Below are 15,473 nucleotides of genomic sequence, written 5' to 3'. Positions count from 1 at the left end.
TAATTTAACAAAACTGATGTTTTACAAATAAAAATTTAGACTGAAAACACAAACAGTTCAACAGTCTTCTTCCAAATTAGCCTACAAATAAAAATAAATCACAGTTACTAGTTATATGACACCAATTTTTTAAAAATCGGGCATAAAAGGGGTTTTTGAATTTTGAAAATACTTCAAACGAACAAAACAAGGGCCTCTGGGACCCCAAACAGCAAGTAAGCCAGTCTCAACATCACGGGGATTAGATCCAAATCCAGCTGCTCTTCGGAATCCATGACGGTGTTTGGATGACGCGCCTCCTGCTTTTCACTCCCATTGTGATGCTCCGTCTCTCACACACACGGACGCACACACACGCACAAACACTCTCACTCACTTTACCCAGCGCCAACAATCCAAGAAACTAATACTGGTCTGTTTACCCGCGTTTGAGTGCCTAAAACTATGCCTTGACGCAACTTAGTAACCCTGCCGGAGTCCGGGGAAGCTGGAGCAGCGAAACGGGAAAGTTGGGAAGTAATCGGTGAAGTTTTACGCTATTCCCGTGCAGGAGGAGCGCATCGAGCCATAATGGCGAGTCGGTCGCGGACAGGATCTCGATTCTCCTTCGCGGCGTGGAGCAAACACTCCCGACCAAACTGGAATAACCTGGAGATCTCAAAGTGGAGCCTAGTCACCCTGCTGGTGTTCGCTTGTGGTGGATTTTGTGGCGCGGATAGTGAATTTTCGATCCTGGAAGAGGCTCAAGTTTTGGCAGTGCAGATGAAGAAGCTTTCGACTCAGGAGCTCGGTGTTCTCACCATGCAGGTATGAAATACACGTTTAAAACTTCAGCTGGTGTCTTTTATTTGCATTTTATTTTTATTTTTTAGTTTAAATTCTTTTGTTAGTGTGAATGGCTTTTTATTTTGAAATGTTGAGTGGAAGTGTGAAGTAAAGTGCAGGTAATTTAAGACAGATGCAAGTCATGTGTTAGCTACTATTATGCATAACGTTATCTATTTAATTAGCCTCATGCGTTTTTAGGACGCTCTGCATAGTTCGTAAACTGTAAAAGTGATTTACTTCTGAGTTAGTTGGACTTTTACACACATGTTGACTTAATGACAGCTCTCACAATTGCACATTTATTGATTGACTGTTTCCAGACATGCTTGCGTGCGTTCATTCATGTAAAGGCTTTCAATAATATGAACGCACAGATTTAAACGTTGTATTCAGAAGATTCATTGTTTACTTTTGCAGTGTTCATCAGAAACATCTGCAGTTGTAGCCTAGCTTAGTTTCTCCTCCAATCAGCGAGTGTGTGATCATATTTGCACATACATGAATAAATAATGTGTAATTTCTTATTAAAATACGACTTAAAGATAGCACATTAGCTATAAGTACGTTACTACTATACAATGGTGCCATCCAAGTTGCACAAATTAAGTATACCACAACAGTGTTTGTGAAAATCGAAATCCCTCACACTAATTTCGTGTTTTATGTGCAAGCACTTTATCGTTAAGTTTCAAAGCCTGACATACAGATTTTATAAATCCCAAACATCTTCCTTTGGCAACCTAAATGACTTCGGTATACAATTAAAAGTGTGTTTTCACAGCAAATGGCAGGTTGTGTCGCTGTGATGTGTTGGTGTAAACGCGCGCACTTCAGAGGGAGCGCGCACAGAGGTGGGCAGTAGGGGGCCAAACCCAAATGGCCTTTCATCTGTGCCACACTATACTGCTGTTCTGGCTCCTCCTTTTTTCCTTTGTCACACTCAGATGTTAATAATCCCCATCCCCCCCCACCCCCCCACTCACACACACACTTCCCTCTTACTCCCTCATTTCTCCCTTCGGACATATAATTGGTTGTAAATCAGATGAATTACTCTTGCAGGCACATTCACAAATTGGCAACTTCCACCGTATATCTGCTATTGAGATCAATTTTTCTGCTTTTGAATTGAGCCGTGTATTTAGATACAGAAATTTCCCACAAACTAGACTATCTGCTTCCAGTTTAAATATTCTTGTGCCCGTAAAAACATATCTGACCTCATATCTACAAACTCTTTTACACTTGCACCATAGCTTTTATTCAAGGCCTATATCATAGTGCTTGATGATATATTTTGTTTATGACAATCATTCATATTTAAGTGCTTCACAATTGTAATAATTAGTTACATAATCGTTGCAAACAATCTTAATTAAGCTGTCAGTTTCTTACTTAAGACTAATTCTTCGCTATTCAATATCACCTGTTAAGTGTACAGAGTGTTGTAATTAACATTTCAGCTTGGGTATGTTTGCTTTTCCATTTGCAGTATTTCTTTTCGGGCGTCTCTGAGCTGTCTGTGTTTGTCCATCAGGCTGGTGGCTGTGGTTTAAGTTGAGGCTGTTTGAACGGAGGCCTCCTAATTGAATAATGATGGTAATTCTGAATCGGTGTGTGTAAAATGTAATCGAGATGTGTTAGATGATTGATTATGCAGGATTTGGCTCTTGCACTTGTGCTTCCCATATATTCTTTACCCTCCCACGTCAGTAAACATCATCATTATATCTGATCTATGAATCTTTGTGATATGATTGCAGTGGGAAAATGGTGTTGTTTGTTGCAATCGGGATAAAAACAACAACAAAACTTGTAAATCCAAATGAAATTGATCGTGATGGTTTGCCAAAAATGTTAACGTAGTGCCATTCATAAATAATCACTTTCTTTCTTCTGCAGAACACACAGAGTACATATTTTGATAAAATAATAAATTAATAATAATCATATAATAAATAGCATCTATCAATCTAGCATCTATATAATAAATCTAATATCAGTTGGCTCACTTTTCAGCTGCATGGAGTGGTGTGATTTGGTTTCCACTGCGTTCCCTACCTAGTACCTCATTTTTTTCAGAACCACTTTTAGTGATGTTCTAGCGAGCCTTATTGTTATATAAACATGATGTATTCACACTGCTGATCATCACAGATTGGTTTAAGAGGAACATCACTGCCAGGGTTTGGAACAAAGACACTAAACCTGCTGCAGTAAAGAACACCATTCCATCATTAGCATATTGCCTCTGTGTTGTGGGTTAGTTTTAGTCACATATTTTGTGTGTAGGCATGGGCCGGTGTAAGTTTCTGACGGTATGATAAACTTGGATAAAAATTTCACGGTTTCACAGTATTGTGATTACTCTTAAATATATTCTTTTAATTGTCTGGGTAAAAAAACAACAGCTTTTTCCCCTCTGAACACAATATATCTTATTTTAAGAAACATTTTAAATATTTTGCAACCATAAACATGTCAGACTAAATACTTAAAGTGGATCATTGACAAAAACACTGATTTCTTTATTACTTAAAATGGCATCTTTGGACATCTTTTTTGCTGGAGGTACTGTTGTCCTAAAAAAACAAATAAAAAAATCTTACACATACCTTAGGAACGGTATAGCAGAAAATTGTTTAACCTTGACTTTATAAACCGCTGTATACCTTGAAAAAGGGTTATTGTCCCATACCTAGTGTGTATTGCCTTTACAATGATGTTAGGACAGTATAGTCAGCATAATAACTTTACTACCTAACTTTTGTTCGATTTGGTGAATTAATCGTTAATTTGTCTCAATGTCTATTTTCTAACAATTATGTTAGTATGTTGTTAGAGACAAGTGTTTCTGCTTACCTTTTACAAAAAATCAGACAACACTAATAATAATTTTAAATGGATTAAATCGATCTTCAGTGAACATATAGAAGTATACCGTAATGCATGTGCTTTTTAAACCAGTTTAAAACAGGATTTAACAAAATTAGTTTCGTGGTATGTTTACGCAACAACTTTTGTGATTAACTTACTTTGTGTTTTTGAAACGTTTGGCTCACAGATCTAGTAAATTGACTAAAACTGTATCATGCATACCAGGCCAATAATTGTCAATGTTATTAAGCAGAAAACCACTATGTGTCTGCACACATAATCCACCACTGTTGTTTTGGTTAAGTGTTAATACAAGTCTACATAATAAATATGTAAAAGGGCTGGGTGATATGACAAAGCAATCTTGATGATTATTTTCATATTGATCGATAATGATATATATTTCAATATCAGTTGTTAATGCTTCCAGATTTAAAAGAGTACCACAACAATGACTAAAGCTACAAAAATCCAATAAATGGCATAAAATATTTTAGGCTGATAAATTTCCGGTGAGCGAAAATTCAATTCTAATATCAACTCACTTTGGTTTATGATTCCCGTTGTTGCACATTTCTTCTGTGATTGGCTCTTAGATCAATATAGAGTAAGAAAGAGCTTATCATTGTTAATTTTATTGCGATTCAATTATATCGTTTATCCTCCCAGCTAGGGCTGCACGATTTAAGCTAAAATGTGAATCACGATTTTTTTTTTTGCTTAAAATCAAGATCACGATTTTCTCACGATTCTGTCGATGTAAAAAAAAAATTCATATGAGTAGGCTATTAATATTCTTATTCTCAAACATATGGCAACAATATGTTACCATATGGGTGTTTCAATACTCTGGGTGTTACCATACTCAAACAATAATAATATTAGGCCTATGCGTAGGTCTACTGTTGCTTAAAATGCTAAGTTTTGTATAGTCATTATTTTGGCCTTGAACAGACTTTCAATATGTCCTGTTTGTTAATTCACAACGAATCAGAATACAACTATTTATAATTCTGAAGTTGAATTATTATATTTTTAGACATATGCTTGTCATTTGTCATTGAGAACATTATTAGACCATTTGTTTTTACTGTTAAAAAGAGACATTTATCATTAGCAGATTCCTTCTTGCATTAGGCCTATATTCAACATTATATAGGCTAGAGTAGTTATACTGACACAGTAAACATTTATTTTTATGCACAACAATATGTGTTAGCAATGAAAAAAAAAATTATATCAAATGCTTGTCATAATCATAACCGTAAAATGCGATATGATCATTTTAATGATGTGCGGCCAGTTTCATTTTCACTCCCATGGCTGCCGTCACTGTGAGAAAGAAACGCCCACATGCAAATCAAACCTCTCGCACGGCCCTCAAACGATCGCTCTGTGCAACAAACTAAACGTCGTTTACAACTTTATTAGATTTTATTCACAGCCTATGCAGGTTCTGTTCACTAAAGTAGGCGTCATTGGCATGCACACGCGCGTTCTCGGTAGTAAACAAACAGCTCGCGGTCAGCTTACGTGTGATTTTTGCGGCCGCGAATACTTCATTACATTTAGACAGAAATGACATTGAGAAATGACGTGAATTATACCTTAGAAATAGGGTATGTGATACTTTTAATGCCATTTGGAGGTGTCCATGTTGCTGTGAAGACTTGTGCGAGAGCGCCTTTACGCTTCTCTCCAGACCTTAAAAATATAATTGGCTGAATCATAGAAAAGCTGAATTAAGATCGTGTGTAGGGTCAAATTGAGATAGCGATCTTTTTTTTTTTTTGATTAATCGTGCAGCCCTACTCCCAGCTCTAATAAGTAATACGTAAAGATGTCATTGTTTTCACTAAACCATGTTTTTCAATGTAGCTTACATTTAAAATGCTATTGTTTTCAAAAATAGTGTACCAAGTTTCAAATGTTTGCGCTTTCAGGCCATCAAAATGCCATTGTCATGTAAATGTATAAAGGGTCTCTTGTTTTTGATTGAAAATTTTGATTGTCTTGTGTAAACGCCTCTATATGAAAAAAAGTTCAGATGTCAGTGCAAGGGATAAGTTGTTCAAAATCAAAAACTGCCAAAATAAAAGCAATCATAAAATCATACTTAAAAAACAGCACTGAGGTAATTTGATATCTTGTTTTTATTTTAAGGAATGTCAAACATACAGGTTTGGAATGACATACAAGCTCTGCTTTCATGGCTTTCAGCAATGTTTATATCTAAAAATACTTACTACATTGTGATGTTTAAAATATTTAGATTTTTTTTCATTTCCCATTCACAGACTAGTCTAGGAATCGGTCAATAGAATTTAGTCCGTGGTTTGAAGGGCTTTTCATAGTGTCTGGGTGGGATGATCTCTGATGAAATAGCCCATTGAGACAGAGCCATTCCAAATGACCCATCCAGTTAACGACAGTCCATCCATCAGCTCACGGCCACTGGGCCCCTTCAAAGACATCCAGGCTGATAGTCCACCCCCTCTTGCTCCTGGACTAGTCACACATCTACAAGTTCCTGTGATCTAATTCAGTTACAGTGGATGAGTGTGTAACAGTAGGTTGTTGTTGAGCTTTCCCGTGTGGTCATGCTTAATTAGCTCTGGAGTATTTGTTTTGTTGACTGACCAGTCCGCTGCGACTGTGACCTTTGGGTCTGCTTAAATGCACATGCTCGTCTGAGGGGAACAGCCACTGGTTTTGATCAGAAGAACCGTGACCTACCAACTCGCTTCAGTGGAATGGTTGTAATTAGTTTTCTGTAAAACTAGTTGAATATTATTGTGATGGCTCAACTTTTAGTATCATGGTTAGGTCAGGTATTTGGAGTAGGAGTTCTCTAGGTTGATCTCTAAGGGGAACTGACTGCCTTTAAAAAAGTTTAAATGTTTCTTAACGATACTAAAACAGTGTTTCGAAGTGCAGCACTTCTTTGTTTACAACAGTAACCCTGAATATACTGTACATAAGATCCACCCGATGGAAGAGAGTGATACTGGGTTTGATTCAGCTCGTCTGCTGTTTTGTTTCAATGTGTTTTATGTAGTCGACCAATAGTTAGACAAAATATGTCTCAAATAACAAATTTTGAAATTAAATGTCTAATTTAGACGTATAATTCAAAATTAATATAAACATATTTAAAAACTGCTCATGCTGTTAAAAAAAATTGCTGTTAAATTACAGAAATTTACTGTAAAATAACGGATGTTAAATGACAGAAATTTCCTTAAATTTAAATTTCCGGTCAATTTCTGTTATTCTTCTGATTTTTTTTTTTTTCTTTTCTTTTTTTTTTCTTTCCCGGCACTCCAGAAAAAAACTGAAAAAAAAAAACTCGTAAAATAACAGATTTGTTTTACAGTGTACAATGCAGTGCTTTTCTCAGTGTGTTTCTCTGTGTTTTTGTCAGTGGCTGGGTAAGCAAGTGACTCTTTTTGATTGGATTATTTATAAATTGTTATTTATCAATTGATTTGTTCAAAAGCAGATTCAGTCATGAATGTAATGCTTTATTGTTTTTGTGAGGCACACAAACGTTCTGCTTTAGCTTTGTAACTGTTTTCATTGGTAAAATAAAACAAACACCGTATTGTGTATAAAATGTAACACATTCTGGATTAAAAAGATAATTTGCCTCAATTATGTTCACGTCATCATTTACTCGCTCTTCAATTGTTTAAACACTGCTTGAGTTTAATTTATTTTTTGGTTTGTGTTTAAAAAAAAGAAATCTCAAACAGATTTAAAACCATATGAGAGCGAGTATATGGTCGGTAAATTTTCACTTTTGGCTGAACTGTGTCTAATTTATTTTCTTGAACTGTTGTATAAAATCAAACATGAGAGTCAAGTTGGATTTGAGTCAAGCTGATATCCTTTACCAATTTATAAACAAACAAATAAACGACTAAACAAAAATCATTATTTTTTTAATCATTCTTGTTGTTTATAGTTACAATTTTGGTTCTTTTGGTAAAATTGTCGAATTGTGGTTGTAGACAAATTTAGCTTATATTATTGTTTTGAGTGAGCGAGAAAATTACTTTTCAAACATTTAAGGTCAGTATTAGAGCTGGGTGATTAATCGAAAAAAAAATGGAAATTGACATTCAAAACTAGGGATGCTCCGATATAGATATCGATAACCGATTACTCTTAAGATTTGGAGGCCAATAGCCGATGTACTATAGCTGATAATTATAAATATTTCAAAATGTTATATTTATATTGTGATTAGACCTATATTCATGATTTTATATTATGCCAAAAATAAATGATTTGCTGTTCTTCGCATAGCAAATTAACCTGCAACTTGACTTTTGTATAAAAATAATTGGTTAAATAACAAAATGACACTTAATTAACAAACAAATTTAATGAACGTATTTTAAGTAAAATGAAAATATAAGAACTGAAGAACCGTACAAGCAAAAGCTAAGTACTTTAGTATTACTTTGGAAAATGCGGCATGAATTCATCCTATTTGGCGTTTTAGATTCATTTTAGATATGTGGTGGCTGTTTGTCAATCAGACTAAGCTTCAATGTTCGTTCTTGCTGTCAATTGCGGGAAAAATGATCGATGAAAGGTTTATGATAAACCGCTGAGTTTGAAACTAAGTTAAGTGAAGGCGCTGTGTGACGAAGCGGAGTCAGATTTGTCACAGAAAATCAGATTTTGATGCAACTACTGAGCATTGAACACAGATGACTTTGACAAACACCGTGCATAATATAAAGACCGAATGTGGCGGAGGGTTGAGAACCCCTGTGCTGGATTCAGTGTCTGGTGCACCTCTCCCTGCTGCTGTGCATGCTTTGTTGACTCACTATGTGTGTGTGTGTGTGCGCATAGTAAAGGCTATCACGAGTGCTCGTTATAATCATTACAAATATGCCGATCAAACTGAAAACAATCTTACATCAGCAACACATGTTGATAAGAACAAATAATCATATTAGATTACAAACAACCCAAGGAGTTGTTTAGCACATGTGCATTGCTGCTCTAATGTTTACACATGTACTGTTTTTCCTGAGGTGATTGAAACCAAAATACACAATGACACTCTATCAAACATATCTACAATGATAAGGAACAGGGTTACTTACGGAGTTATTAACGCCCAGCAATACCACACAAAGAAAGGACGGACTTTGAAGGAATAAACAATGTGAGGAAAGCTCCATTATAGTGCACTAGACAAGTTCCCCCATGCAAGAGCGAGGCAGGCAGTTGTGTACAATTACGTAATTTATCAGCACCGGACTGATAACGATAACTTTAAAAACAGCATTTATAGGCTGATAACGAAATGGCCGCCGATATATCGTGCATCCCTATTCAGAACCTATAATCGATCTAATTTTTTTCTTGATTATACCGCATTTTGAGACGCATGATCCTGCTCTGTTAAGGTTGATTTAAACTTCTACAACGAGCGCATGCATATGGCCTGACGCAGCCTTTGCACGGTTGCATACCGGTTGCATAATATGTGAGCATATTTACTGTACAAAACCTATTAGTAAACTATGAAGGCAAAAAATAAAATAATAATTATCATAATCAAGTTAAAATGTTCAATTTATTAAGATATTGATTTAAGGCCAAATCCCCCAGCCCTAGTCAATATGAATGTTTTTGAATGAATAAGGTATGCATAAGAACAATTTTCTGCTCACCAATCAAATGATGTTGAGATATAATTAATTAAAAGAAAAGGCTGGATAATGCATCAAAATAAAGTCGATATGAAATTGTCATGCACATCTTGTCAGTGAAGCAAGGTTCTCTGATCAGTAGTAAATCTTTAAATGGCGGAGGTGGAAACTCCAGATACATAATGAAGAAGAAACCTAGGACATTCCTGAAGTGGTTGGTTGAATAAAAAGAATATTTAAATGCTGTTTGTTGATTTGTTGTGACTAATAAACACACTACTATGGAATCGTCTTACAGGAGTTATTTCAAACACTCTCCTAAAGTTATCAGTTTGAAGTAAAACCATGTAATATTTTATGTGCTTTCAGATGTAGCAGCAATACAGAGACGTGCTTTATTATCGCAGAAAGATTATCTTCACATCACTGACAAAATGTGCATGAAAAGCACCTTCGATTAACCTCCCAGCTCTAATCAATTATGCAACAACAAGCTAAATTTAATGTGATTTGCTTGTGTTTAGCTCATTGTTCATTCCTCACTTTCAAAGACTGAAATTCAGAGTCAGTTGCTTCACAGAGTCCTGAAATGTTTTGCCCAGCTTTTAGCAGTCAGTGAGTTGAAAACATTTCTTATACTTCACCTCCAGCTGTTTGATTTCAATTAGTGAGGACGGCTGCAGTAGAGTTACTGTTTTGGTTTCACTGTACACTTGCTTTTCTGTTCTGTCCCATATCCTTTCTGCTTTGTTTCATTGTATTGTCCCTTTTCCTTTTGTCTTCTGGTAAATGTTCAGCATCCCATTGAAACCACTCCCAAACTCAAGGTAACAATCTTAAGGGAGCGTTCCTCTCCGTCCAACACTGCAAAACATTCGTATGCTTTAATTGGTCTTTTGCTTAAGGGGGAAAAAAGGCCACCCGAGCGGTTCTTTCGCAGAGTATCACCATGGTAAAGTAAACCTCGGCGAAGCCATTGTGGTGTACTTTTCATTCACTCGAAACCTCACCAAGAGGGCTTCTCATTGCACGGCTAGGATGCGCCTGTTATTGAACGACCTAGTTAGAAAGTCTGCTGTGTGGAAGCTTTTGAGAGGAGGTCTTTCATTCACAATCTCCCAGAGGCAACCCCCCCACCCTTTCTCTTGGAGAAGAGCCTGCCTTCTGTAGTGCCTTTATTAACCAGGAGCTGTAATTAACCGGCCTTATTTAATCAGTTTGGGCTCTTTCTCTCACACACACGTAGGGAAGAATAGAAGCTTCATGGGAACTGGCCTTTGTGCGGCCCTCAAAAGGTCCTTTCAGTAAGTTCCTGCAGGGTCGACATGGGATGGGACATCGGCCCTTATCACAGAGCGTTCAATAGGGAGGTCTTCACACACCCTACCCTGTCCCAAGGGGGAAGGGAGACCGGGGGCCCCACATCGCTCTCAGAAGTGTGACTGTGTTGGTGTTTGTTGGACGACTATTCAGAATGGCTTGGTGCTTGTACTCCCTTCCACCTTTATGGTTTTTGAGAGGGAACTCCTTCCCCTTCTCATTCTTGAGAGTAGCCCTCATTTCATTTTTACCAGACAGTTTTTCATATCTGCTTTTTTCCACACTGACTGCCCCCTCTCTCCAGGGTCTAGATCATGCTGATACGTCTCATGTTGCTGTTTGTCTTTGAGTAAAGAGAATAACAGACACTTCATGGATTGAAGAGTTGGATGTCAATTAAGGATCAGGTTTTGGCTGTGGAATGATGCAATAGATGAGCAATTTAAAGCAGTTATTCGTTTACACGAAGTCTCCACACTTGTTTTTTCTCTTTTCTGAATGCTCCTTTCCATTCAGTGTAATGTGAGCAACACTTTTTACAGTTGGAAGTAAGTTGTGTTTTTGATGATCCAGTGACATGTCATCGACAGCAAATACAGGTATAAATGGTAGAGATGCACCAAATTTTTGGCCAATAATGGCTTTTTTGGTTTTCATTTGAAAATATTTGCCAAAAAAAGGCTGCGCCTCTCTACCAAGCAGTGTTCAGTGCAGTTTGTTGTTGTGTCAACCAAAGCACAAGAGCAGTGGAATACACTGTCGACTAGCTTTCGTGCATGCTGTGGTAAAAGTTCAAAGTAGTGTGATATTCTCCTCATGTACCTGGATACTGTGCATGTAGTGCAGATGCTCACCAGAAAAGCAAAGTTCACTCAAATAACACATCAACATAATTTAAGTATTTCTATGTAGTATAATATAGTGTTGCACGAAATCAAAATTTTGACTTCGATACCTAAATTAAATATCACGATACTAAGTCGATACTAAATAATTTTTTCTTACAGAATAATATTCATTGATAAACACAGAGTAACCAGAGAAACAGAGTAGAACCATTTTTAAAAAGCATAAAAGCACTGTAATGCGACAGTGCTAACCACTGATCCCGCCCTGAAAATACATTTATGAATTATTATTATTAATAAAACACCAAAGGGTGGAATTATTGATACATTTGACAGTGTTGAAAATGTTTACTTTTTTTTGTTTTGCCTCCATAACATGATTTAATTTCATTATGTTCATGAAACATGTCGTTGGGTGAAGTTGGGTGAGAGAATTCTCATTTCGGTGCATCCCTAGCTCAGTGTTTCCCAACCCTGTTCCTGAAGGCACACCAACAGTACACATTTTCAAGCTCTCCCTAATCAAACACACCTGAATCAACTCACCAGAACATTAGAAGAGACTCCAAAACCTGAAGTGAATGGGTGAGATAAGGGAGACAAAATATGTACTGTTGGTGTGCCTCCAGGAACAGGGTCGGGAAACACTGCCCTAGCTAATGGAGTCTGAAACGTTTTGAGCTTTCCTCTTTCAACCAAGATGGTTGAAAATGAATTCCATCAGATTGCTTTCATAACGCAAACATTTATGTAGGCAGTTGGGTTTGGACAGCCACTAAAGACCAATTCTTACGGACCTGATTTTTAAACACTATGGGCTTTCTCCAGTTTGTGGCTCTCAGAAGGGCAAAGTTGCTATTTTTGTGGATGTTTTTCTTGTTCTTTTGTTTTCATACAATAAGCTTATTTCCCAATATTACATAAAGATCGAAAAGCTCATACAAACAAACTTCCGGAAAATAACCAAACAGCAATCTGGAAAGTTCACCAAAGAGGCAGGTGAAAGATGTGTAAATTTATAAATAAGTCCAGACTGATCTATATTGATGTGCTTTAGGATTTTGTTTTATGCTGATGCTCAGACTTCTTTAGCTAAACAAACTTCTTTAGTACACAGACTTCATTAGTACAACACAATTTTGTTTTCTTATCTGAACAAACCCTGTATTAATAATTGGACTTGTTATTGGACCTGTATTAATAAGTTGATGCGTTTCTTTGAGATTCTATTAATGTTGTAACTTAGAGTTTGTTCAGCTTTCAGCTTTTATATTCACTGTAAAGGATGTTTATGTAACCGTAGAGTAGTTCTATGTGATCATTGTTGTTTTGTTTTAAATGTTTTTTGAGTGTGCATTTGAATTGATTATTTCTTTCCAAAGTTTCCATCGACTCATGTATAATGTAGTGAGTTGGATTGATAGGCCATTGTCATGTCTGAAGCAGGAATGCTTGAGGGTGGGAGGAGTAGATGAGAGTCTGAACAGCTTTGAAATGACAGGGTTAGGAGAAACACAGTCTATACAGCCAAACCCATTCACTGTGAGTGAATCAATGACTGAATGAACTCTACTTCATTAATCCTCAACTCTTTGATCCAATTCTAACCTGCTATCAATATCCCTCTATCCTTATTGTGTAAGCCGCTCACAATATTAAAGTGCTCATAAATATAACAGACACTCTAGTCATTGATTCTTTTACTTCGTATTCTCCATAGAAGAATTAGCTGATTACCAGACCTTGTTCTATCAGCTCCTGGAAGCAACTTTAAAAATGCATTAGTAAATCTGTAGAAAAATGACTATTCTTCATGACAGGGAAGAGATGGAAGATGGATGCTTTTAGAGATTAAGGAAGAGAAGATGAGAGCACCCACTGTGTTTGGTCAGGGGAGTCACTCCCTGATTTGGAGATTAAAGAGCGCCCATAAATATAGAGGTCAGTAGTTTGCATCCCATCCAAACCCCTTTATCTGATAACCTTTGAGATAAGAGGGCAGGTGGGAATTCCTCTTTGTGGTACTGAGGGGCACATTTCCTTTTAGCCTGAGATAAAGAAAATGGTTGGACCTGCATCAGTTTCTGATTTTTGTGCCATTTTTTTATTAATTGGTTTTGATTGAAGCTTTTGCTCATTTATTTGTATTTCTTGTAATAATTGAAACTAGGATGCACGATAATTCAGAACAATTTTTACCACTATGATTTTAATAATAAACAAATAATAGCATATTATTGTGGTTGTTTAGTTTTATATGCTTTGTCAAACATTTATCAAAATAATCTGTTTTGTTTTGCTAATTATTTTTATCAAACGTATTGCCACATATAATAATAATAATAATAATAATAATAATAATAATAATAATAATAATAATAATAATAATAATAATAATAATATCACATAATATTACAATTACTATTTTTATGTGGGTATAAGTATTAATAAAAATATAACAGATCATATATAACAACTTAATTAAAAAAATTATTTATTATTTGTCATAACAATTTTTCATGGCAATCTAAATAATTATCATCTTAATAATAATAATAATAATAATTATTATTATTATTATTACTATTGCTATTATTATGTGGCAATAAGTATTGCTAATAATGTAACAACAAATGTATCTAAAATTATTATTTTTTTAATTCTGTATTCACTGTTTTTAATAACACTGTCATAACAATCTAAATAATTATCATCTTACCAAAAGCAACCATGATTTTAATGTTAATATTCCTTTTCAGATTCTTATTTTAAAAGTTATGATCCTAATCAAGGATGCAAAGATTGTTCATGTTTTTGGTATTTCTATCATTAGAGCACAGGTAATTCTACCCTCATTTACTTGATTTCAAAGACTGCCACTGTCTCTCGCCACCCAAGATGAAGCAGGAAGTGACCTAAGATAAGTCTGTGAACTTTGAATCCACCTCGCTCTCGTAGTGTGTACTTTGAAAGATAAAAAGAACCTCGACTCTGTGGCCACTAATTGGCCAACATAAAGGAGCCTACCCGCTTTGAATGTGCGATAGGAGACGGAGGAAAGCTGCAAGAGCAACAAGCAGCAGCTGTGTTTTGCTATGAATGTCTCGAGCTTGGGCTGCCGCTTGCCAAGGTCAGTTATTTTATCTGCCCAGACCGACTGGTAATGCAACACCTGCGTTTGCACGGCACATGAACTTGGGTGTTAGGCACGACACTACATTTCCCCTCTATAATATGTAAACACCAAAAGGATATCAAAAGGAATTTTTATTAGCTTTAACGCTGCAGTTGCTGCCACGCGTTTGTGTGTGTGTGTGTGGAATTGATTAGTGTGTGTGCGGACTATTTACTGGTAATTCTTCTGTTTATTGATTCATGCTCCCTTGAGACTTCATAGAGATGTTTCAGTGTGGTCTCAGATAAACTGCCCTCGTCTTGTGATGGTTTTAGCAGTGGAGACCAATTTACTGGCTGATTTACTAGGTGCTGGTGCTTAAGAGGCTGTGGTAGAGAAAAAGAATATGGTTGTGCTCGATGTATGCATGTGCACTTCTCAAATCGTGCCCGGCAGCGGTCTGCTTGGCACTCGTGATTATGTGTGTGTGTGAACTGGTCCAGTGCCAGCGTCTCTTTTACAGGAGTCTTGGGGACAGCGCTTTAGGTCTCTGGTGTCTGCTGAAAGGAAGACTGTGTGTAATGAACAGTTTGCAGCAGCAGAGCACTGTGGAAATGCAGGTGTTTGGATGGAGGCACTTATAGTAATGGCTCTACATGCATGTTCGCTCTGTTGAAAGGCTTTATGGGGTTTTTTAATAGATGGATAGTGAAAGCTGCGGAATATCGTGTTTTTGTGAGGCTGATGTAAATAGCTCTGGATGGAATCAAAACATGAAATGATTTTGAAATCTTGTAGTCAAATATG

At 36.4% G+C, this 15,473-nt stretch overlaps 1 protein-coding gene across 1 annotated transcript in view; it reads left to right on the top strand.

The window, feature by feature from the left end:
• The first annotated feature begins 331 nt into the window (after positions 1-331).
• Positions 332-15,473, top strand: part of cachd1 (cache domain containing 1) — a 137,124-nt gene continuing 121,982 nt past the window's right edge. Inside the window, exon 1 of the mRNA XM_056460039.1 lies at positions 332-807. Within this exon, the coding sequence (XP_056316014.1) occupies positions 571-807 (237 nt within the window). The 5' untranslated portion in view covers positions 332-570. The remainder of the gene's footprint in view (positions 808-15,473) is intronic.

This window comes from Danio aesculapii, chromosome 6 (assembly GCF_903798145.1).
Source record: "Danio aesculapii chromosome 6, fDanAes4.1, whole genome shotgun sequence".
NCBI lineage: Eukaryota > Metazoa > Chordata > Actinopteri > Cypriniformes > Danionidae > Danio > Danio aesculapii.
Note: the sequence above shows the minus strand (reverse complement) of the source record. Positions and strands in the feature narration are given on the sequence as shown.